At 44.5% G+C, this 23,700-nt stretch overlaps 1 protein-coding gene across 1 annotated transcript in view; it reads right to left on the bottom strand.

Annotated features, from left to right (window-relative positions):
• Positions 1 to 18,888, bottom strand: part of LATS2 (large tumor suppressor kinase 2) — a 48,553-nt gene extending 29,665 nt beyond the window's left edge. The window contains exons 1-2 of the mRNA XM_015852159.3: positions 18,761 to 18,888; positions 13,518 to 14,098 (exon numbers count right to left, since the gene is read on the bottom strand). Coding sequence (XP_015707645.2) covers positions 13,518 to 13,856 — 339 coding nt within the window. The 5' untranslated portion in view covers positions 13,857 to 14,098; positions 18,761 to 18,888. The remainder of the gene's footprint in view (positions 1 to 13,517; positions 14,099 to 18,760) is intronic.
• Between the last annotated feature and the right edge of the window lie 4,812 nt (positions 18,889 to 23,700).

Raw genomic sequence — 23,700 nt, 5'->3', positions numbered from 1 at the left:
CCAAAAATGACTTGCTTTAACAGTTCTCTGGTGAATACAAGAGTTTGCAACTCTGAAGCAGAGCTGAGATTTTTATTTGTGTTAAATCTGCTTTTTTGCTCTGAAGGAACATTTTCAATGCTGTCTTTAATTCCCCTTCTGTGCTCTTTACTTACTTCTGTAGTGATTCTAGTCAAGATAAAGGGAAAATTCCAGCTGATTCGCTTTTCAAGGCCTTAAAGAGACCTCTAAGCTGTGATTAAAGGAAGAAAAAATACTGACTAGCAAAATATGACAAAGATGTACGTCGTAATCATATAAATCAAATACATGGCAATGGACCACGAGAGATTAACAAGTCAGCTACCATGGAGAACAAAATCCAAAGTCCAGCTGGACTATCTAAACAAGCACAGAGCAACTTTATCCAACATTTGCACACTGACCATTTATTTACTCAGTGCCCAACTGAGTACAGTCTTGTGGAATTATACAGACTGCTCCTGCACACATCCCTTCTGCTCAGCTCTTCTAGGCACTGACAGCTGTAGGCACTGCTCAGCCATACCTTCAAGGCTATGGCCTAAGAAACTCTCAATCCTTTATTTAAAAGCCATACCTGCAATTACAAACAAACAAAGAGAAAAACGTAAAACTAAGCTATGTCCTTAACAGACCAAAGTGTTCGCTATAGCCATGCTGGGTGCTGCTCCCAAGTGGAAGAACACCGGTATGTTGAGTGTGCGTCCAAAAAAGGGATCCTGCTCCTCTCCAAGCCAGTAAGGTTTGTTCAGTACAGTAAGAACTGTTGCTGGTTCCAGCCCATTTTTGGAACAGAAGATTTTGCTGTCCAACCCTATCTCTACGCTGACCTGGAAATATGCCTGTCCCAATTGCTCCTCATGTATGGAAAGAGTAAAGCTATTTTTACATGAAAAGCAAATCCTTTATTTTCCCAACAGCAAGAACAACCATTGCAAGGAGCTTAGAATCAAGACATTTGGGATAGAGGAGGGAGTTCAGCCTTCTGAGCAGGGTTAACCACTCATCTGCCCACGTGCTCGGACTTTAGAAAACAAGCACATAAAAACCACGAAGCAGAGTGAAACATGGAGCAACACAGGACCTTCAGGGTCAGCCAGCTGGGCACATGGGGAAAGATGTCTCAGTGCTAGAAGTTCCAGCCCCGTGGCCCAGCTGCTTTCCTCCCATAGTCAACATCAAATATTGCACGCTGCTCAGGCACTCAGTCCCTGCCTGCCCTTCAGCAATGGCTATCAGCCTTACTGTGCTTCCCCTGAGCTCTCACTGTTGCCAGACAGCACTTTCCCAACCATTTATGTTTCCTCATCAGTAACAGCTCCTTTATCCATTAGCTGCCACAGGGAAATTTAGTTCCATGGAGCCTCTTCTTCGACCAAGGAACCACAATCCTGCATGAAAGTGGCAAAATGAAGCAGAATGGCAGCATGAGGGTGAGATTTTCCCCAAACTGGTGGGCTCCAAAACTTGTGTACTAGGGGGATGATGGCCCCTTGGTAGTCTGACTCAGGGCTTTGTGTGGTGCAGAGCAATAGGCCCATTCCAAGGCTAAGGGAAAGAGGAAGTGAGCACATCCATTCCCCTCCACAAGGAAAGAGAATGAAAACATCTCTTTACGAGAACTGAGGAATACTGTCAAACACAAAGCACAGCTCATTGCGCAAAACAGCATTCCTAGAGATGCTGACAGGCAGCAGGACGTTCTGACCCTCCCAGGAATCTGGCAGAAGGCAGCACTACCTCCAGCACCACAGCCCGGTGCAGACGTGCTGGAGCTCAGGCCCTCATCTGCTTCCTGCAGGGATACAGCCCAGGAGGTGACCGGCTGCTCTGAGTACCTGGGCCTGCTGTCAGCATGGAGCAGGACCTGCTGCAGCAGTTCTCAGCCTCCAGCAGTTTCTAACACTTACATGCCGCAGGAAAGTTCCTGGAGAACCGATCTGTTACAGGCAGTTTACAGCACTGAAGATGTTCTGAAAAATACTCTTTCTAGGCTACTTTCATGTGGTTAAAAACCCCTAAAGGTTCACTTCTCAGTAAGCAGAGATGGGGGTGGAAGGGGTGGAAACCAATGCAAAAGAAAATTCTTGTGGCTTGCTTTTGAATTTGCTGACATCACAGATGAGCTTTTGCAGTCTGGGGAACTGGCTCACGTGTGCCCTGGAACAAACTGATCAGTTTTGCTCACTTGTACATATCTTTTAGCCTCCAGGTCTCTAATTTGTTCAGCAAAGCAGTGCACCAACATCACCTCCCCGCCATTTCCATGCCTGCAATACCACATGCATTTCATGGGTTCTTCAAAACAGATCTTCAAGAAAGTATTCAATAAACTCAGTGCTAGCATCGGGGACTATAATAAAATGATCTTCTGAATAGGAGGGCACACCAAGGTGCAGAAAGGACCACAGGAAGAAGATGGAAATGAGTTTATAGCACACCAAGTGCCGGAGCTCTTTAAAGAGAAGACATGCAGGCTGCTGCAGTGTGTGGACAGCTGCCCACTCCCATGTCTGGGCATGACACAGTCAGCAGAGCCATTGAGGGCATGATGAAGAAAATGAGTTGGACAACCAAAAAATAGGCTTCATCAAGGTGGAACAGACATTGCTTAGCAGCTATTTGGATCTGGAATAGAACACCTCAGTACTGACCAGATTTGTCTTGACTTAAAAATGTTTTAATTGGGACAGGCAGATTTCTGTTTCCATAAACCAAGAGATTCTGCACGTATTAATAGTTCCAAGGTTGCAGTTCATTAACTGAAATAGATTATTCACCTTCATTAGGCTGACATCTGCCAGGAACACAGAACAAATAGAGTAAGCCTGGCTAGAAGGAATGCTGAGGTAGGACAGGTGCCAAATTTAAGCACAGACCGCAGCATCCTGGCACTAAAACAGAAGAGAATAACACAATAAAAATATATGAGATGCACTGTCCAAGTCCATGTGCAACTACAATTCCTTAAGAGGTCATGTTAAACATAAAAGAAAAACAAGGTTGAAGTCTATAGAATAATTATTTCCTAATTCTTTGTAAGTACTTATGCAATTAATATGAGGTATTCAGAGGCACATGGAGAAAATAACAAGGGAGATCTTGAATACTGGCCATTCAAAGCAGTAGAGCAGAAAACGGTGCAACAGAACAACCAGTGCAATACCAGAAGGTAGCAAAAAGAATAACCTTGAATATATTTACTTTTAAACACAGGGGAAGAACAAAAATGAAGAGAAGGATGTTATAAAGCAGCATCAATGATGATCTCTGAGCCCTTGCCTAGATTTTTTTTGAATTAACACACATCCAACAGATTCATAAATAGGGGACAACAAGACCAACCTGGCCATATAAACACAGAGCAGCTATTTCACACTGCCACTTATCCTACTAAAGTCAATATATTTGCAGGGCAGGGACTTCTGTGTATTACCATGTAGTATCATCACCATTCTATCATTTTATCTATGTAAAGATTAATACACTTCATCTTTGTATGCTCCTCATCAAATTACTTACAAGTCGTGCATTAGAGGAACGAAGGATATGGAAAACAATCATAAAACGTTCAGTTATTTTACCTACATTTAAACCTCAACTTTTTTCTGCATTGATGTTGCATTGTTTTTTTCTAAGCTTGCAGCAGATAGCGTGTGTTGCAGTAACAGTTTCTGATACACCCATACACCAAGAACAATTAAAAGCACAGCTGCACAGAGCAGTTATTTTCACAAGCTGCCCTGCCACAGCTGTTACCTGATTCAGAAGGTTACTGGCACGCAGTGTTCTTGGCCTCCAGAAAATGAACTAACCTAGAAATAATTATCTAAAAACTATTTTCATATTCTCTCCTGTTCTGTTCTTCCTTTCCCTCTCAGGGAAACATTTTTAATTGCTTGGCTTCAATTAAAATGAAGAGCACAAACTTCTAATAGGGGAAGTCCATCTCTTGCACTGCAGGGAAGTAGAATGCAGCCTCAAACATCAGTACTTTGTTTACTTAGACTGAAAAAGAAACATTCAGAGCAGTAACAAATCCTATGGATTAAGTTCTTTGCTAACAGCTGGTACCATGCAAACACTGCTGTCATCACACACACGAACACACACATCTCCTGGGTACAACCTGATTCTTACATATCAACCTGTAAGCTGCCAGTGACAGTACAGATGGCAAGGTAAGATCACCTTCTGTTTCACTTCTATTGTGCTATAGGTGGGTGATCCCATCAAGATGAGTCAACAGATCCACCCCAGCAGAAACACTTGACATCAGGGAAGGTATGACAGCCGCTAAGTGGTGGCGAGTCAGAAATATTCCAGCAGTAGAAGTATTTTGGTTACCAGCAGCAGATGAGCAAAGAACATAACAGGCAGTAAGTATGAAAAACAGCAGCTGCCATCACCAAGAAGGCTCTGCTTGAAAGTCTCTCTTTCACCTCTGTCTTTACTCATTAGGGGCTGCTGATCAATGCTCAGCTGAACACAAGCCAGCAGTGTGCCCAGGTGGTCAAGAAGGCCTGGCTTGTATCAGCAACAGTGCAGCCAGCAGGAGCAGGGAGGGGATTGTCCCCTGTACTCAGCTCTGGTGAGACCACACCTTGAGTGCCGTGCTCAGTTTTGGGCCCCTCACTGAAAGAAAGACATTGAGGACCTGGAACGTGTACAGAGAAGGGCAACAAAGCTGTGGGGGGTCTGGAGCACAAGTCTGATGGGGAGCAGCTGAGGGAGCTGGGACTGTTCAACCTGGAGAAGAGGAGGCTCAGGGGGGCATTACCATTCTCTACAACTGCCAGAAAGGGGGTTGTGGTGAGGTGGGGGTTGGCCTCTTCTCCCCAAAACAGCAACAGGATGAGAAGGAATAGCCACGAGTTGAACCAGGGGAGGTTCAGGTTGGATGTCAAGAAAAACTTCTCCGAAAGATCAGTTAGGTGCTGGAATGGGCTGCCCATGGTGGTAGAGTCACCATTCCTGGAGGTGTTGAAGAAACATCTAATATTATACTGAAGGACATGGTTTAGTGGGAAATACCGGTAATAGATGGATGGTTGGACTGGATGATCTTGGACATCTTTTCCAACCCTGGTGATTCTATGATTCTGTAGATGCACTGGCAAGACACAGAGAGACCAAGCCCAAGAAAAAAGGGGACTCGAGCTGCAGGCTGACTTACAGGATGGTTACAGAGCACTGTGATGCAGGGAGTCCACACTGCGGTCTGCTGGAGCTGACAGCACTGACCCAGGGATCCAACAGCACTGCTACTGTGTCACACAGCACACACACTGCGGGGGCAATTTCCTTTCACTGCCTCCCCAGTGCAGCCAGGCTGGTCACTGTTTGCCCTTCCAGCAGTGGCCTGCTAAGAACCCAGCCAGCATCCTGAGTATTTCAAGAGAACAAATATACGGTTGCAGTACCACCATGGTTTTGGGAAGCATAGAATCACAGTATTGTCATTCTGCCCTTGGGCAAATACAACCAAATCTGGCAATTATATTTTACAAATAAAATACAACAAAAGTAGGTTTGATTCTTTTAGTGTATTAGATTACATTACATAATCAAATGCCTGGCTAAACCCTTATAATTTAAGTTACTGTAAGCGAACATACAGGGCAACGTCAGTATTTCCACAGAAGATATGGATGAAATTCCCCATCTCCTTCCCACCCCAAGTTATTTAAGTTTCAGTTCTGCTGATCAAGTAACTTTGAAGTAGCTTCAAAGTATTTTTTTCCTGTGAACACAACAAAAAAAGGGGGGGTTGGGAAGGGGCAGGAGGAAGAAGGCAGCTCCAAGTTCTAAGTTCATCTATGTATGTTTATCCATGCTTTAGAAAAATTACTCCATGTAAATGGCACATACCTCTATACAACATGAGAAGCAGTCAGGGGCCTTTATTTACTTCCTAGTGATTTCCATTAGCAGCTTTAAAATACACTTTTATTTCATTTAGTGTGTAACAAAAAATAACAAACACCTGAATTAAATGAGTTGAGGTTGAATTAAAGATGTTCCAAAATGAATATCTGTCAATGGTTGACAGGCTGCTTTGGCCTGGTTCCATGACACCTTATGTTACCTCTAATCTAAGGACAGCAGCACATAGGAAGCCTCTTCATGAAGCTCTCCTACTGATATTTCTCTCCAAATTTCAAGGCTTCTTTCAATTTTATTTATTTATTTATTTTACTAATTTTTTGGGGAAAAAACCCACATCCACATGCAAAGATGCTAATCTCCAGGCTCAGAGTAAAATCACAGCATACATCACTCTCAGATACACGCTGCAAACAACAGCAAAGATTTAGGCTGAGAATGACACAAATGTGAAAGGAATAGTTACACCCTAATACTATTGTGATAGCAACTTCCTGCTGTGCTACTGGCAACCTTTGCTTCTGGTTATAAAAGCTTTTCTATTCAGAGACTGAAATTAATGCTTATGCAGAACTCTTACTGACCTTAATAAAAAAGGAAATGGCCTCATCAAAGATTAATAGCTTGACCTTTTCCTAGCAATTAAATTACAATAAACACAACCGTCCACTGTAAGTTAATCTGTAGCTTGCTACACCAATTTATGATTTCAGACTGCTATATTAACTCCAAGAATGATTTCCTGACGATAATAGGGAGCATCAGTTTAACATAATTTGAGATTGACATGGATCTATAATTGAAAATTGGCATCTGATTCCTGTTACCATTTCAAATAATTCTAGTGGGATGTCCCAGTATATTCCACATAATTTACCTAAGAAAGGAGATCATCAAGAATCATAGGAGGAATTCAAGAAGTCCTGCAATCTTCCTCTGTGCTGAAACGACAGGCAGATGCCAAGCCAAAACAAATCTTGTCATGAGAAGGAGCACATCAAACCATCTGCCACCACTAGAGTATTTCTTCCAATGCGAAAAGGCAAGAGAAAGCAAAATCATTTGTTGCCCTCCTGTAGGACCAAGACACACTCGGACAGAAGAAATCTACAGAATACCTTCCCAAATACACCATGGGAAATGCATAACACCTAGAGCATTTAAGCATATTCACTAAGACAACGTTATCAGAAGTGACAGCAACTAATAGAAAGGTTGGAGGCAAGAGAACAGGGATAGAAGAGAGAGGAGTCAGCAAGTATCAGCTCAAGAACAGTCCTCACCTCTTGCCTTCAGCTCCTGGAAAGCTGGGACTCACTTGTTTTCCAATGCATTTAAAAACTAAAATGACTTAAGGGGCCAACCTAAGGCATATGGGTACAAAAACACACTCCCTTACAACCCTGATGGATGAACCCTGGAAGAAATTGGAAATTTCTTAGACATAAGGAAAAGGTCAAAACAGAAGAGAGGTTACAAATAAAAGAAACAACAGCTAAAGGTTATGAAACAAACTCCTGAAATAGCTAGCAGAGATGATGGAGTGAACAACCTACCTTCAGGTTAGACTGTAAAAGAATACACAGGAGACTGTTGGCCTGAATTATGAAATCTACATCAGTCACTAAAATAAAATTCCCCCCCACATTCAGCAGTGAGTGCCCTCATTACATGGCCCCCCCCCCCTTTTTTTTCCCCTTCCCAATAACCCACAAATTCCTTCCTGACCTACAAAAGAGCCTGTGATGACTCAGTTGATATCCCTGACAAATAATCCAGGCAATCTTCTGATAGTTTATCGGGGTGGAAGACTTCTGTCACAAGACTGACAAATGTTATGAAATAAATTCCCCCATTTGCTTAGGGCCATTTCAAAATTCACTGACCTTCACCTTGAAGGCAAGCTGCCTTTCCAAGGCTTGACCTCTTCAGCAAATACATTGCAAAAGGTATTTTACTAGAAGCAAAACCCCAACTACACGTTGTCTGTAATGTTACCAAAACAAAAAGACAAGAATTATATGCAGTTACAACACAGAACACTAGTTTGACGTAATGATAAAAAGGATGTAATCCATGATCAGAAGATCAAGACAAACCTGCAAGAAGAAAAAAAATAACCAACCCACAGACTTCTACAAACTGAATCCCAAGAACTCAGTGTAATGTAGATGACAAGATGGTCAGCTTGATATTCTTGTACTTATTACAATATCCACAAACACCAGTCCAGTTTTGTGAGATACACTGGACCAAAGCACAGATCTTCCCCTTCTGAATGTTCTGATACTAGCACAGGTGAAGTGTACAAGCTTTATTACAGAGATATTTATTAAAAGAAGTGAAGCGTAAGGACTTTCATGCTTCACATTTACACAGTTGTTCAGGGTACAGTACGTGCTGCTTGTTCCCAGCGATATGCAGCCTCAGAAAAATCCTAAAACATCACTGTTAAAAATAGCTGCCCATTTAAACTGTCTAGAAAGTCCATCGCGGCTCAAAGAGAAAGGCTCTGCTTGAGGAAAAGACTGACAAATGTGTAACATTCCTCAGTTCATCCAGAACTGCTGCAGCCCACTCTAAACTACAATGTCAGCGGCTGTTTATGTTCGGAGGAAGTACAGTAAGTACAGTACAGCCCATTCAGGTTGGTGGAATGTCACTGATCATATGCTCAATTGCATCTATTCATTAGAAGAACTCAATGCACAACAGCAGCTGTATTTAGCACCGCACCCAAGCGCCAACCAGTTGCCTCAGGTGATTCCAGAGGTTTGTCAGCCCACAGGAGCAACCCTCTGTGCCCCTTCAAATTACACTTTCAAGCTCAAGAAGTTGTATTGAGGAAATAACAGTGTATTTCCAGCCCTTCTGGCTTGAAGATTTTGCAACAAATAAGGTCTGGCCTTCTGCAGTTGTGTTCTTCAAGTCTCAAAACAATTTGTCCTGTTCTAATCAAAAATATCAGTACTCACTAGATAATTACTGCTGAAGAGATGACTTCACCAAAGAACAGACAAGCTACTCTGCTTGTTTTAGAAGAACTATGATTAATTAAAACATAATCTCGGCACCTGCCATATCAATTGCAAACTCCTCATAAGGTTTCTGGAGTCAAACGTCACCATGAAACCATAAGCAATACAAACAGCTGAAAACAAACTTTTGTGAAGGAACACAGGCCATTCAAAAGGACTCTTGCAATTTCCTAATTGATTATAAGAACGTCTGCATGTACACCTAGAACAGCTGTAACTGAAAGACACGAGTCTTGTATCTAGTCTGAATTTCACCACATTCTGCATGCTTGCTAAGTCTACCAACCAGCCTATAATCAATTTCCTGTCTGTGTGGGTCTTTCACATAGCAAGAAGAAAGGAATAATAGATTATGATGCTTCATTTTTCTTTAAGACAATTTCAAACTAACCTTAATCCTACCTCTCTCTCTCTTCACCTTCCCTTACCAGTTTTCCCATTGTTAAAAATGTAACTCCTCATTCCTGGCCACCACTCCCCTCCATCCTTCCAGAAATCCTTAGAATGGCCTAATAAATAAAGGGAAGAACGCTGACCCTGGCACAGTGTTCATCAGAATGGATCATCACCACAGCCAGGACTACTGCCCAACACCACCACCTACAACACCTAACAGTATCAACTGGATAATGGAGCTCACACAAGATGAATACAATGTTACAGTCATATAACTGAATGCTATAGTTTCTCATGCTTCCTAGAACACCCACAATTAGAGCTTCTTAATCTACCAATTCATCAGATTCAGACACTTGTAACCACTAAGCATCTGATTAGTAGTCTGCAAAACAGGATCTGCAGGGCAGGAGGGATAAAATCTTGTACTCTGAAGCTTGCTGGAAGGAAAGGCTAAAGTAGGTCACCCACAGGTTGAAGTCCTTCCACTCTCACATGCTTCTATCTGGCATTTGAGAAAGTCTGCAGTGGCAAAAATATTTATATAAAATAAGAGCCCAGGACAGAGTGGAAAGAAGGCAGCAAAGCCCACTTACCAGCCTCACAATAGCACTGGGTGCAGATGTATATAAACCCAACCCCAAAGAAACTGAAGGTGATTTTACTCTGTTAAGCTGGAGATCCATTAGCTGCCCACTGGACTATAGAGATGGTCCCACACTAGAGATTTTGAAGTTCTGATTCACAAGCAAGGGCAAGGGAGCTGCGAATGGCTGATGAAATTACTTCATGTTACGCTCCGAAACAGTTCAATTGTTAATTCAAAACAGCACAGGCACCAGAAGAAAAGGAAGAATATAGATGTAGTAATCAGGGCTGTCACTGGACACCACTCTCCAGGGCCGGATACCAATGACACCAACTGAAGAAGCTCCATTCATTCACAAAGCTCTGGGAGGGCAAAGCTACATATGGCCTGGACCCACATCAGGAAACAGCACTTTCAGACACCAGAATCCAGTTCTGGAATCCCTGCTTGGTCTCTAGCCAAACGCGATCCTGCTTATGCTTAGGTTTTGAACTCCAAACACACCAAAGGGTTAACCCCAATCAATCCATTCCCATGTACCAAGCCACAGCTGGGGAAGAAAGTTAAATGCTGAGATGGAACAATCACAGCCAGTGATAAAAACATAAACATGTAGAACCAAGTTAAGGGAGCAAACAATCTCTGCATTAGAACATTCTCTATGCCCTGTAATAAGTAAAACCATTGTAATCAACATTTAAGGCAAAACAGATAAAAATATCACATGTACAGTGCATTACACTATGCATAATGCCAAGACATTTTAACAGGTGCTCAGGTATTTCTGTTTTATACATTGCTTCACATTTGTGTGCTGCAGTGCACTCAAAATGCTTTCCAAGATTTCAACAGGCTTGTTCTGTGTGTGAATGATTTGTCCATGTAACCTACCAAACACACATTTCCAATCCCGAATCCAGCTGTGCTCATTTAACCTTGGCTCATATGCACAGGGAGTGTTCTCATCCTGAACAGCTTGGGAAATGCGGAGAGTAGAATTCTATAACACATTGCTTTCATGGCACACTTAAGATGACAACAAACACTCCAGTTCCACAAGCTGAATTATTGTTCACTACAGCACCTTGTTTCACTGAAATGGAAAGTGGTCCATTTGCACTGCAGCACTTCTCACTGGCTCTACAATCTCTAATCTTGCACAGCATAAACTCTACGGAATAGGAACAGCACTAATCAATGCCTATACAGCTCCAAAGAAATGCAGACTGCCTTGTTACACAGACTTGGGATACAGCTTAAGAGAGCCAATTGATTAAGTTTCTGCCATTAGTGAACAGAGGTTAAATTCTGAAATCAAGGAAGTACCAAAGAAAGCACGTTAGTGTTAAACATAGTTTACTTCAAGGACTGAGAACTGTTTCAGCTTGAAAAACAACTGTTGTTTAGTTAGATGGGAAGTTTTTTCCTTCAGCAATGAGAACCTGAACCAGGAACAGCACACTCCTCTCTCTCACAGAATGACCCGGGTTGGAAGGGACCTCAAGGATCATGTAGTTCCAACCTGGCCTGGCAGGGCCACCAAACATACACATTTAGTAGATCAGGTTGCCCAGGGCCCCGTCCAACCTGGCCTTGAACACCTCCAAGGACGGGGCATCCACAACCTCCCTGGGCAAAAAGAATCTTCCTGGCAAAAGAGACATTTTGAGCTATTCTTGGGCAGAGGCGAAAGTCAGTATCAAAACTCAAAGCACAACCAAGGTGTGTGCAGCTAAGCATAAAGAGGCCGTGATCTGTTCCAGGTCGTAATTGAGAGCATACATAGGCTGATCTGAAAGCAATGCCTCTTATTCATTTCCATGGAAACTACAACAGATACAAAGAGCACAATAACGCTATTTAATAGTGTTCTGTAGCTTAGAATTTGCTCTGTCTCTCAGTCGTCACCACCATTAGTTATGCATTTTTGCCAGTGATGAACAAGAGCCTGCATGTCCTGCTCAAAACATGCACCAGTGGAGGTGACCCATTGTAGCCACCATGGAGACGCTCCATCTGCTGCCTCACTGAGCTCACAGACAACGTTTGGTCCCCATGAACATTCAGCAAGTGCCACTGAGACCTTATAGCTCTCTATAACTTCCTGAAGGGAGGCTGTAGTGAGCTGGGGGTCAGCCTCTTCTCTAGTGTAATCGATGACAGAACTAGAGGGAATGGTTTTAAGCTGCGCCAGGAGAGATTCAGGCTGGACATTAGGAAGTATTACTTCTCGGAAAGGGTAGTCAGGCATTGGAATGCACTGCCCAGGGAGGTGGTGGAGTCACCGACCATGGGAGTGTTCAAAAAACATTTGGATGTTGTGTTGATGAATATGATTTAGCTGGGAAGTATTGGTAATGGTTGGACTGGATGATCTTCTAGGTCTTTTCCAACCTTGATGATTCTGTGATTCTGTGTGAATGTCAATGGGTGCCATTTTTTCCCCAGGAGGAGGAATTCAATGGCACACTTTTGCACTTCCGTGTCAGACACCATTGTGTCAGACTGACCCTCTGCTGCCACCTGTTGCACAGCAACAAAATGCAATGGAATATTGGTGGGAAGGTTCAACTCCTACTACCATCCCACCAACATCTGTCTCTGATGTTGTAGACCCAGGTAACAAAATAAGAGGCACTACTTTCAGAGCAGCTCTTGTATTCCAACACCCATCTCAGGATGATAAAAACAAGCATCTCTGTGCTGAATTCCTTATCTGAGACAGGACTACCCTCCCTTGGTGGAAGCAAAGAAGGTAAGGAAGAAAATGCATGCATCCAATTACACTTGTTCCTTGCAAACAGCAAGCAAGCTTCTTCAAAGAATACATACATCGTTCTTTTCATTTGCTTCTGACAGCAAGTGGAGTTTAGACATATAGAATCACAGAATCACAGAATGACCCGGGTTGGAAGGGACCTCAAGAATCATGTAGTTCCAACCCCCCTGCCTCGCAGGGCCACCAAACTTCCACAATTACTAGATCAGGTTGCCCAGGGCCCCGTCCAACCTGGTCTTGAACACCTCCAAGGACGAGGCATCCACAACCTCCCTGGGCAGCCTGTTCCAGGGCCTAACCACTCTCCTAGTAAAGAACTTCCCCCTAACATCCAACCTAAATCTTCCCTCTTTCAACTTAAATCCTTTTCCCCTTGTCCTGCTATTGTCAGCCCTTTCGAAGAGTTTAATCCCCTCCTGGATATAGGTTCCTTTCAGACATATTAGACAGAATTCCACCCTAATACTCACAGATAGAACTTGCTACAGTATTGAGAAGGGAAAAAAAAAAAAACCCAACAAAAACATGCTGCCCTGTTAAGCCTTATACATCAAATGAAGAAATTACAGAAGTCCTAGAGGTCACCACAACCATCTTCATAACACGAATTAACCTCACACTAGACATGCCTCTCAACAGCAAGTTCATCTGCTCAGCTATTCACACAGCAATACGACTGCCAAAAGAGTTGGTGCATTTTTTACAACCAGTAAACTTGATAACCATTATCAACATTGTTACCTCAGGACCAAGCATAAACTTATTTTGATCACAGTGACAATTCCCCTCTCTTCCAACTCATACGTACCTGATCACAACCCGCATTCACCAGCTCCTGGAGCATCTGCCTATTCACTTCAACAGCTGCTGTATTGCTCGACTCATTAGCAAAAGGTAGCAAAGAATACCTAATTTCTCGCAGAGCTTTCTGATAAGGTCCAAACTTTGCCGTTTGTCTCATCTGCTGCTGCCTTGCAGCATCCTTCCCTACTAAAATCTTAGGGTCCAGAGAAGTTTCACTGCCTGGTCCAATAGGCAGCCCCTGACCTGAAGATTTGGATGGCTGCTTTAAACCTTCTCGAATCTCTTGTAACCTTTGTCTGCTGTTTCCAGAATACGTTGTAGCAGGAAAAGTCTTTGGCCTCATTGTTAATCCAGTTTTCTCTGAGCATAAATACAGCTTTATTCTTGGTAGTTTTTTTTTAGCTACTTTATTTCTAAGAAGTGTCGCTTCACGGTATCAATTTCTTGTAAACATAAATCCTTCAAAGGGAAAAAGAAAAATGGCAAAATCCTCAAGAGGTTCCTGCCAGCATTTTACTTCAGCTCACAGTCTTCACATCTCCTACAGAAAATCCTTGGAGTCATCATTTCACAAACCGACGGCGTCTGAAACAAAAGCAAACAGAAAGCACGCGTAATTAAGTTGATATTGTAAACACCTCCAAAGGGACAACATGACAATTAATCAAGTGAAAGTGAATCAGTTTAACCTTATTAAGCTGTTGCAGCTTAATGCATTAATGATGATTATCACTTTATCTGTTTTCAAGAATAGGATTTCAAAAGGCTTTCTCGACATCATCAAAAAAAGCATTTTTCTTCAAGGCCTTGTTTTGAAAATAAATGAAAATAAAAACCTCAGAAACTACAAAGCTTGAGAATTTCATACACTACCTAATTGTGGCAGGTTTCCCACCCCATTGCATAACCAAACCCTGGACAAGCCTATCCTGTTTCATAATTAGGGAAGAGCATGCTCATGAAACGTTTTTCCCCCACTTCAGATTTTGTTTGTTTTACACAAGCTGAGCTCAGTTTCAAGAGTTTATGAAAAAGCCTTATAATGGAAATATTGATGATTCTAACCATAGCAACTTCTAGCATTTTAATAACAAAGTGACAAGATATTTTGCCATTCCACATGAATGTTCTTGCCAATGTTGAAGGTAAGAATTGCCCCTCTCCCAGTTCCAGGGGGTTTATTTTATTTCTTTGTATTATTGCTATTATTAAAGGGTGCAAGGGCGAGGGAATCAAAAGGGTGATGCATACTTTAACTGTGCCTGACAAGAAGACAGGGAAGGAGCTACTCAGTAACAGCACAAAAAGCTGAAGAAGTTCAGGCCGCTCACATAAGATTAAAACACAGCTGTGATACAGCCTCACAGCCCTCTTATGATACGCAGCAGAGGTCAGCTATACAACTAGGGAGCAGAACTGAGCTACTCTGCAACTTGTGACATCCTTGCGGCACTGAGAGGTAATCAGAATTCTTTATTTACTGAGTCTTCGTGGCATTGACAAGTGACAGGACGAGGGGAAACGACCTCAAGTTGCACCAGGGCAAGTTTAGGTTGGATATTAGGAAGAACTTCTTTACAGAAAGGGTAGTTAGGTACTGGAATAGGCTGCCAGGGAGGTGGTTGAATCGCCATCCCTGGATGTGTTTAAGAGCCGTTTGGATGTGGTGCTCAGGGATATGATTTAGTGTAGGGTTGTTAGAGTTAGGGTACTGGTTAGGCTGTGGTTGGACTTGATGATCTTCAAGGTCTTTTCCAACCTGGGTAATTCTATGATTCCATGATTGTTACATGCCAAGCATTACATAAAGATGCATTTCAGAAAAAGGATTAAAAAGAAGCATCACATAGCACTGATGCTACAAGTTTGCTTCTGCCACCAGTACCAGCATCTGCACAGTGACTTTACCCTGCTGCTCCATTGAGAAGCTCAGAATTTCGTCCAGTTGTTTTGAAGCCACAAACAGAAGCTGGTGAAGTTCTGCTATCGTTGGTCACTCAGAAGCAAAGCGGACCTTCTTTCTCAGCCCTCATTATAAAGGGGCTTCACAGCCTGCAGTATTACTATTATTAATACATCATGAAAAGCTTCTCCAGAAAGCATTCTAGTCATACACTCCACCCACTGCAATAACTGTTCCTGTGACAGCTACAGCATTTCCAACAAAACAACCATTTCTATACAACTTACTACCACCCCTCACAGACAAGCAAACAGATGACTACCTGAAAGCCAGGAGTCTGCACACACCCCTTGAAGCCCATTATCACCTCCTCATTGGCACGTGGGCTACTGTCAAGAGAGTCAAGTTCTCCACTAAACCAAGAACTGAGTACAGGGCAAATTACAGCCAAGTCACAGATCACAGAATCACAAAACGACCCGGGTTGGAAGGGACCTCAAGGATCATGTAGTTCCAACCCCCCTGCCTGGCAGGGCCACCAAACATACACCTTTACTAGATCAGGTTGCCCAGGGCCCCGTCCAACCTGGTCTTGAACACCTCCAAGGACGGGGCATCCACAACCTCACTGGGCAGCCTGTTCCAGGGCCTAACCACTCTCCTAGTGAAGAACTTCCCCCTAACATCCAACCTAAATCTTCCCCCTTTTAACTTAAAACCATTTCCCCGTGTCCTGCTATTGTCAGCCCTTTCGAAGAGTTTACTCCCCTCCTGGGAGTAAGTTCCCTTCAGGTATTGAAAGGCTGCAATGAGGTCACCCCGCAACCTTCTCTTCTCCAGGCTGAACAAACCCAACTCCCTCAGCCTGTCCTCATAGGGGAGGTGCTCCAGCCCCCTGATCATCTTCGTGGCCCTCCCCTGGACCCCTCTGGTCAGACCCCAGAGTCCTTTGAAATAATCTCCAGAGCACTTTGAAATACAGGAGCACAGACTGATCACTTTAGGTACTGTCTATGTCTTATGCTCTTAACTAAGCACACCAAGGAAATTTCCGTACAAGGTAACAGCAGCCCACCCCAGCTCCCTGAGCCCAGAAGTGGTACACACCTATGCTGAGAGCTCCAGGATCAAACTGCTGGAGAGCACACTTAGAATTTAGCAACAAATAGCACACAGCCAAAGCAAAGGGTTAAAAAGCAAAACAGCATTACAGCCTTCTTAGGACTCCAGCATAACTCGCTAGCGCTTGAAAGATACAGAGCAATTAAGTGATCTATGACCGCCCTTCCTTTCCTGACAGCAGCAGGCACCATATGGCTGGGTTTAGGAATCCGGGCTGTTCTTCCTCTTTTCAGACCCCGTGCCAACCCACAGGCCTGGGATGTGCGGGAAGAACTCCAGCCCTTCCCACCTTTCTGCCACAAAGAACTGCCTTCCCACTTACACACATGCTTCACATAAAGAACTGCTGTGACCTTTAGCCTAGGCTTGAGTCTAATAAAGCTAGGTCAAGCCAGCTGGCAGCTTCTTCAGCTTGCATTCACAGCACAGCTAAACTAGAAAGCAGCGCTGATTGCTCAGAGATACAAATGAGAAGAACAACAACTGTAAGTCAGAACTGCAGATGCGCTTCATATTTTGCAGAAGTTTGTTTTGTCCTTTTTTTAAAGCCAGATATTCAAGATCAGCCAAGAAATCAGGACATTAAGTATCACAGGCAATTTACAAAGAAACAAGCTGCCTGCTTTTTAAAGTCCATATGCAAGTGAAAGGGTTATGCGTCAAAAGAAACAGTGTGTCTAAGGATTTGTGACTGTACATTTGGACTCAGATAAACCCAAATCTCAAAGCTCACCTTGCCTATGGCACAGATATACACAGTCTTTTTGCTGTCATGAGAAATGACTACTCAGAATTATTTCTGAGCTCCGAACCATTCTGATTAGATACTTCTAAGGCGCTGTTCTGTTCTTTTTCCCCTGCCAAAACGTTGTATGTTCTGTCAATTAGAAGCCTGCCTGTTACTCTGAAGAAATAACATTTCAAATCTTTTTAACAACACGAGGTCAGAACAACTTTTTGAGTAACTGAGAATTTTTTCTTCATCTGAGAAATACCAATCGCTGCCTGGCAGCAACCAACCAGCCAGCCACGCTGAATTCACATGCTGAAGTCTGCCATCCCAGCAGCACTGCCTACTCACTCCCATTTCTTCATTCAGCAACAGGCTGCATATGCCAGTGGCTCTGTAGGATTGAACACCGGCAAGAAACTAAAGCTCAGTTGTGCTTCAGGAGCAAAGTCGCAGACCCTGAGCTGACAAGATGCTTCCCAGCCTCTAACTGTGCCGGCACGGTGAATAACTACTGATGGCTGCAGAAGTAAGGACTGGAGTTTTAAGGAATGGCCACAACTGCCTTCTCACAATTTGCTGGCATCGCACTGGGCTTTTTGGCTCCGAAATGCATGGAAGCAGCCTGGCCACTTTGTGCTGGAGGTCTAACCTAGGGAAAAGGGGCCAGGAATTTCACTGTGTTACAAAGCACACTCCTCTTTATAAGAGCACGCAAGCTAAAAGCGGCAAGAACCAAAAGGAGCACTTCTCCCAAGATCATTCCCCCTCGTCTTCCCCCCTGCAAACAAAACCGTCCCAGAGTAACTCAGCGCTCGAGTCTCACAGAATCACAGAATTGTAGGGGTTGGAAGGGACCTCCAGAGATCATCGAGTCCAACCCCCTGCCAAAGCAGGCTCCCTACACCATGTCACACAGCTCGGCGTCCAGGCGGGTCTTAAATAGCCAAACGCAGGGGCCGGCCCGGCACAGCGCAGCGGGACGCGGCCAACAGCGACCGCCACAGTCCCGGGGCTACGCAGAGCGATTCGCAGCAAGGCGCGGGTCCCGCACTCGGCGGGCAGGGCCGGGGCTGAGGCGCTGAGCCGGGCCGTGACCTTCAGGCCGAGCCGCGGGCCCGGCCGAGCAAGCTGAGGCGGAGGGGGCCGGAGCTCGGCCCCTTCACACAGCCCTAAGGGAGGGTCGGGCCCGGGATGGAAAGCTCCCAGGAGTTGAACCCCGGCCGAGCATGAGGGGTCCCCCCGCTCCGGACTGTCACACCGGAGAGCCCCGCACGGAGCGGCGAGGCCTGAGGGGGGGGAGGGGGCGGGGTGACGGGACGCGACAGCCAGCCCCGCGCCCCTCTTCCTCACGCGGGACACCCGCCTCCCCCGGGCCCCGAGCTCTAACTTTCCCCTCAGACAAGCGGAGCATCCGGGGTGGGAATGGAGGGGCCGCCGGGCTATGGGAAGAGCCGCACCGCCGCGCCCTTACGTCGCAAACCCGCCTCACCTCCTCGGCTTACACCCCCTGCGCTCCGTCACGCAGCGCTGTGGTGGCGGCGGCCCCGACGTGGCGGGTCGCTCCGCTCTCCATCTCCGTCCGCCCGCTCCGTCCCGGTCGCAGCGCGGGGCGCAGTCGGGACATTCGCTACATTGTTAGCATTCCTCGCTGCTCACGTGACCCAGCGCCCGCGTCATTCCACTCTCACCCCCCTCCCGCCACATACCAGTGGGGGGGGGGAGGGGCCTCGAGCGGCGGGGCGGGAACGGGGATGGGGCTGCCTGAGGAGATGGGGTGGGAGCGGTGTGTCCTCCGCCTCTCGGGGTGATTATAGCCGTCATGTGGCGCTTCCCCACCTCACAAGTGGCTCTACAGTCTCGTAAATGGTTCAACCCGGGTTTTGGGGGCAGAAGGTGGCTGTGAGGAAACGGCGCTGCCCGATGGCGCCTCAGCCGATGGCGCCTCAGCCCTCCCCACACCGGGCAGCGCCGTTTCCTCACAGCGCCCCGAACTCGATTCAGTCACAAATTTAGCTGTAAATCTGTTACTGATCCTGGGACAAAACTTCAGGCCCAAGCTGCAAAAGGGTTTTTGAATGCAAAGTTCATATCAGAGCTCGTTACAGTTGGAAGTGCCTGGATCCGAGCCTGTTTTTCATGAAGTATTCTGATTTTAGATATCTCTATAGTCTGTAGATGTATATTACTGAGTTGTATATTACTGTTGGAATTTTAATAGTGTTATTGACCGGAATATATTGCAGGGAGTGGGGGAAGGAGGAAACCTCTGGCTCCTCCTAAGGAAGCTAAAGAAACTCATCAGGTTCAGAGCAGATTCCAATGTTGGAGGAATATTGCAGGATAATGTGGTTCATTTTGCAATCTTCAAATACCTGCTATACTGAAGTAAATTTTAAATGATATGACAGATGCAGCATGGCTTCATTTTCTGAATTACTGTTATGCTTAACCGATGAAGCATAGCAACGTGATTGCCCAAACCAGAGATTGCTCAATGCCTTGAGACCTTTTCCCAACAAAATTCAGGCTGGCTTAAAGGAACAGCATCAAGATAAAAATTGCTTACTCTCTGCTGATACGTTATTTCATAAGATTTGGTTGTCATCCACATTTTTGAATCTAGGTAAAACAGATCTGTTCACTTATTTTCCTCCACCGAGCTTGTTTGTTTTCCTTTAGCATTCCAATCCACCTGGGAATGAAACTCAGCTGCACTATTTCACCTCCTGGTTCCAGCCAGCTGCACTTTCTGAATTTCATGCATTTGCACAGAGCTGCTGGTTTGAATTCCCAGCAGCAGCAGCAGGTACAGCAGAGATGGATTGCATTTGCTTCCACAAAGTAACTGTATTCAGCTGGTCCACTGCTTATAAGAAAACTCCTCAGGCTGTTTCTGCCTTCAGAAAAACAGGCTGTTAAAAAACGAGATCTTTGAAAACATGAAGGAAATGGAATTTGGTTGTAGCATGACACAACAGCTCTGTGAGAACATGATTTGATCTCTAAGTTTTTGGGGATGACTGTGGATCCATCAAGTCTTTCATCCCAGCTGTGTTCTACCGAACAAGGTATTGCCACAGGGAAAGATGCACATAAAAAGAGCTACACAATATGTCTGTACGAGCAAATCCACTTTCAGCTAGACCACAAGATAATAATCTGCCATGAGTAAGGGTCAGTGTGTTTATTCACGGCTCCACTAAAGTGAGTGAGCCTGCTGGACATATGATGATTACAGCATCCAGCTCTTGACTTGCCTGAGCAGCTGTTTGCTGTGCTGTGTAGGTACGGTGGGAAAGAGCACAGCTCCACAGCTCCACATTCTTTCCACCCACCTGAGACAGCAAGAGGAGGCAGGAGCTCTGTGCAGCTCTCTCCCATTCTCTCACATCGAATGCGGTGAATCGCCTTCTCCCCTCCCTGTTCTCTTGTATCAGTGTTAGATGGGCAAAGGTGTGAGTCTTCCTAAGTAATTATATTTGGAACCAATTACCAAATCATGCTGCTAAAAATACGATCAATCGAGCAATTGTGATGTGTGTGGATGAATCGTTACGCAGTAGTGGTAGCCAACAAAACCTTGAACTCACTCAGAAAGCTTGTGAAAGATAAAGCAAGATTGTCAGATATGTCTGGTTGTCTGCTACAGTAACACACACACAAAATAGTTATGCACATATATGTGTGAGAGTACTCAAAGAATTTGTTGATAGCAACATCCTTTACTAGGAAATGTCTAGAACCAAATTACTGTGATGTGCAGTGAACAATGTGCGAGGAAAAAGGACTTGGGTAAACATCACTGACATGTTCTTGTTTTAATACATCTGTTTTGTTTGCAGATTGATACTGGGAAATCATTCTTCCCAAATCCAATGCTAAACTAGTTAGAAACAGGCATTCAGAGTCCAATGCTGCTTAGGCAGCCCAACCTGTGAAGTAAATATAATTTGTTTAATGGCAGTGAGAATTAACATTAATGACAGACAAAGGTTCAGTAAGGTAGGCAGGTTAAAAACTAAGTTCTAACTGCAGTTTGGATAAGCTCATTTATTTTTATCAGGACTACATCTATGAGATCAAACTTGTTTTTATCGGCAAAGGAGTAGAGAATATAAGAACAGGAATTTGATTTCAACACAAAATGGATGCATCAGGGCAAAGCTTGCTTTGAAACTGACTCAGCTTTGCAGAGGAAACACAAACCCAGGTTTACTTCATTGGCAAAGGCATTGTGGATGCTCAGACTGCCTGCCTTTATGACCCTCATACAGAGGGTTCAACACTGAATTTCACAAAGACCCATGTTCCTACGTACTCTGCCCCCCGCCCCACAGTTGGTGTCAATCATTGACTTCAACCGGAGCCTGAAAGGGCGGCAGGAATGTCGTGAGTCTGTGTGGAATTTCACCAACAGCAGCCAGCTGTGCTCTCTGCTTGGGAATCGGTCGGCCAACTTTTCAAGTCCTTACAGTCATCTTGGTGACATTCCTTTCTTCAGATGCAGTGCAGATGGCTTTTGAACACCACAGCCAACCAATTCCAAACTGTTAGGAAATGTTTTTACACATCCATAGGCAGTGTCCTTCTCATCCCGAGAAGGGGGATAATGCAGGATATACGAGGCCCTGGCATCTGGTGAGGGCATCCAGTAGCCATCAATCTGGCCTGTAATTCTTTTCATCAAAGGTCAGGCACAGTTGCTGTTATCTTCTCCCAGCATAAACAATACCCCAGCATGGCTCTGCCCTTCCTGTCACAGACACAGAAATGATTCACTCTCCAGACAGATAGAAAAGGCATGGGAGGAACACAAGTCCTGGTGCAATATGCAAGGGACTCTGGGATAGGTGAGGATACGGGTAGCTGTACAGAGCGCCTGTGTAGAGAGGTAAAGAGAAGAAAAAAAAAGAGGGAACTGTGGGGAACCCTGAGGGAACTAATGAGCCACTTTTCTTCTCCAGTGTATGGGAGAAGAAAATCCAAAGGAATCCCCAGAGTCACTGGTACAAAGGTGAGAGCTGGGGACCAGGAAGTTCCTAGAGGAGCATGGGGTGGGAAAGCAGCGATGGGGCATGTGGGAAGGAATGAGCCATGTGTGTGGCCCATGGAGACTGTAAACTGCACCCTGCCCTTACATAGATCCATGCAAGAATGTTTTGCAACCATACAGAGACCATCCAACACCTCAAAAGGGTGATAACTCTAATAGAACATTTCCTATTGGTGCCAATAGTAATGAGGCCTGCGGAGCCAAAGGCAGCACATTTCAGCTTTTCTCCATTCATTCACACATTCTGAGACTGTCAGCAAACCTTTTTGCATCTGCGCCTCATTTTCCCTGTCTGTTAGGAAAACGAAATGATTCCCACATCTTGGAAGGACTAAGAAATCTCTGAATGAATAGCTCCTTCTGTGCACTATCACTATCCTAACGTGATGCCTCAAAGCCCACTGGCACAGTTTGGCATTGATTTAAGGGAAGTCTGTATTTGTTTCTCTGATAATTTACTGTACCTACTTTGATGGTCTGGTATTACAATCCTTTGTAGCTCTAGCCATTGGAAAACTAATTGTTTTTTAAAGCATCTACTATCTACTTTTTGTGTTAGACTGAGCTATACAATTTAAAAACTATTGACGGCTAGGGAATTTATATTGCATTCTTTATAATGAACTGCACATATTTTCATGTGAGCTTATCAAGAAAAACATGCACTCAGTGTTTTTCAGCTGTTAACCTGAATCTGGTGTTTTGTTGTTTTCTGTTGCCAGCTTGGAACGCAGAAGAAATCTCTTTCCTGTGATTTAGTTGGTTTACAGGAAACATAAACTCTGGAAAGCAGAAAAGATGTCTCATTTCATGAGAACACAGACATAAGTTATTATATCAGCGTAAAATTACTCACAGCTTTACCCACTGAATAGCTCACACATAAAGGAAATCTGAGATATTTTAGATTAAACCCCAACAGAAGAGACAAAGATGACTCACACGACAGACTGTAATCTACCCAAACAAAGCTCCAGAAGCTTTCTTTAAAGTGAGTCCTTTTTTGTTACCTGCTTGCAGTTAATGCCTGCTCAGTAAAGCTAAATGTCTCCTTCCCAAAAGCACAACAAGAAATGGACCTACTAGGTGGCTCACCAGAAAAACCTGATGGAAGTCTGCTAATTTGGCAGCCTGGCCTGTGGCGGGGGGTTGAAGCTCGATAATCCTTGATGTCCCTTCCAACCCAAGCCATTCTGGGATTCTATGATTAACTGGGAGATTGTCAACAAAATGTCACACAGAGGGAACTGTCACAGCGGAGGCTAAAGTTTTTGCTAGAGAGAATAAAGGTACTAACCAAGGGTTTCAACAGGGCTGCCAGTCCAGTATCTCTGAAAATTAAAACCAGATATGTTACCAGCATCTCGACTTACAAA

The sequence above is a fragment of the Coturnix japonica genome, chromosome 1 (genome assembly GCF_054131305.1).
Source record: "Coturnix japonica strain WE chromosome 1, WE-NBRP24, whole genome shotgun sequence".
NCBI lineage: Eukaryota > Metazoa > Chordata > Aves > Galliformes > Phasianidae > Coturnix > Coturnix japonica.
Note: the sequence above shows the minus strand (reverse complement) of the source record. Positions and strands in the feature narration are given on the sequence as shown.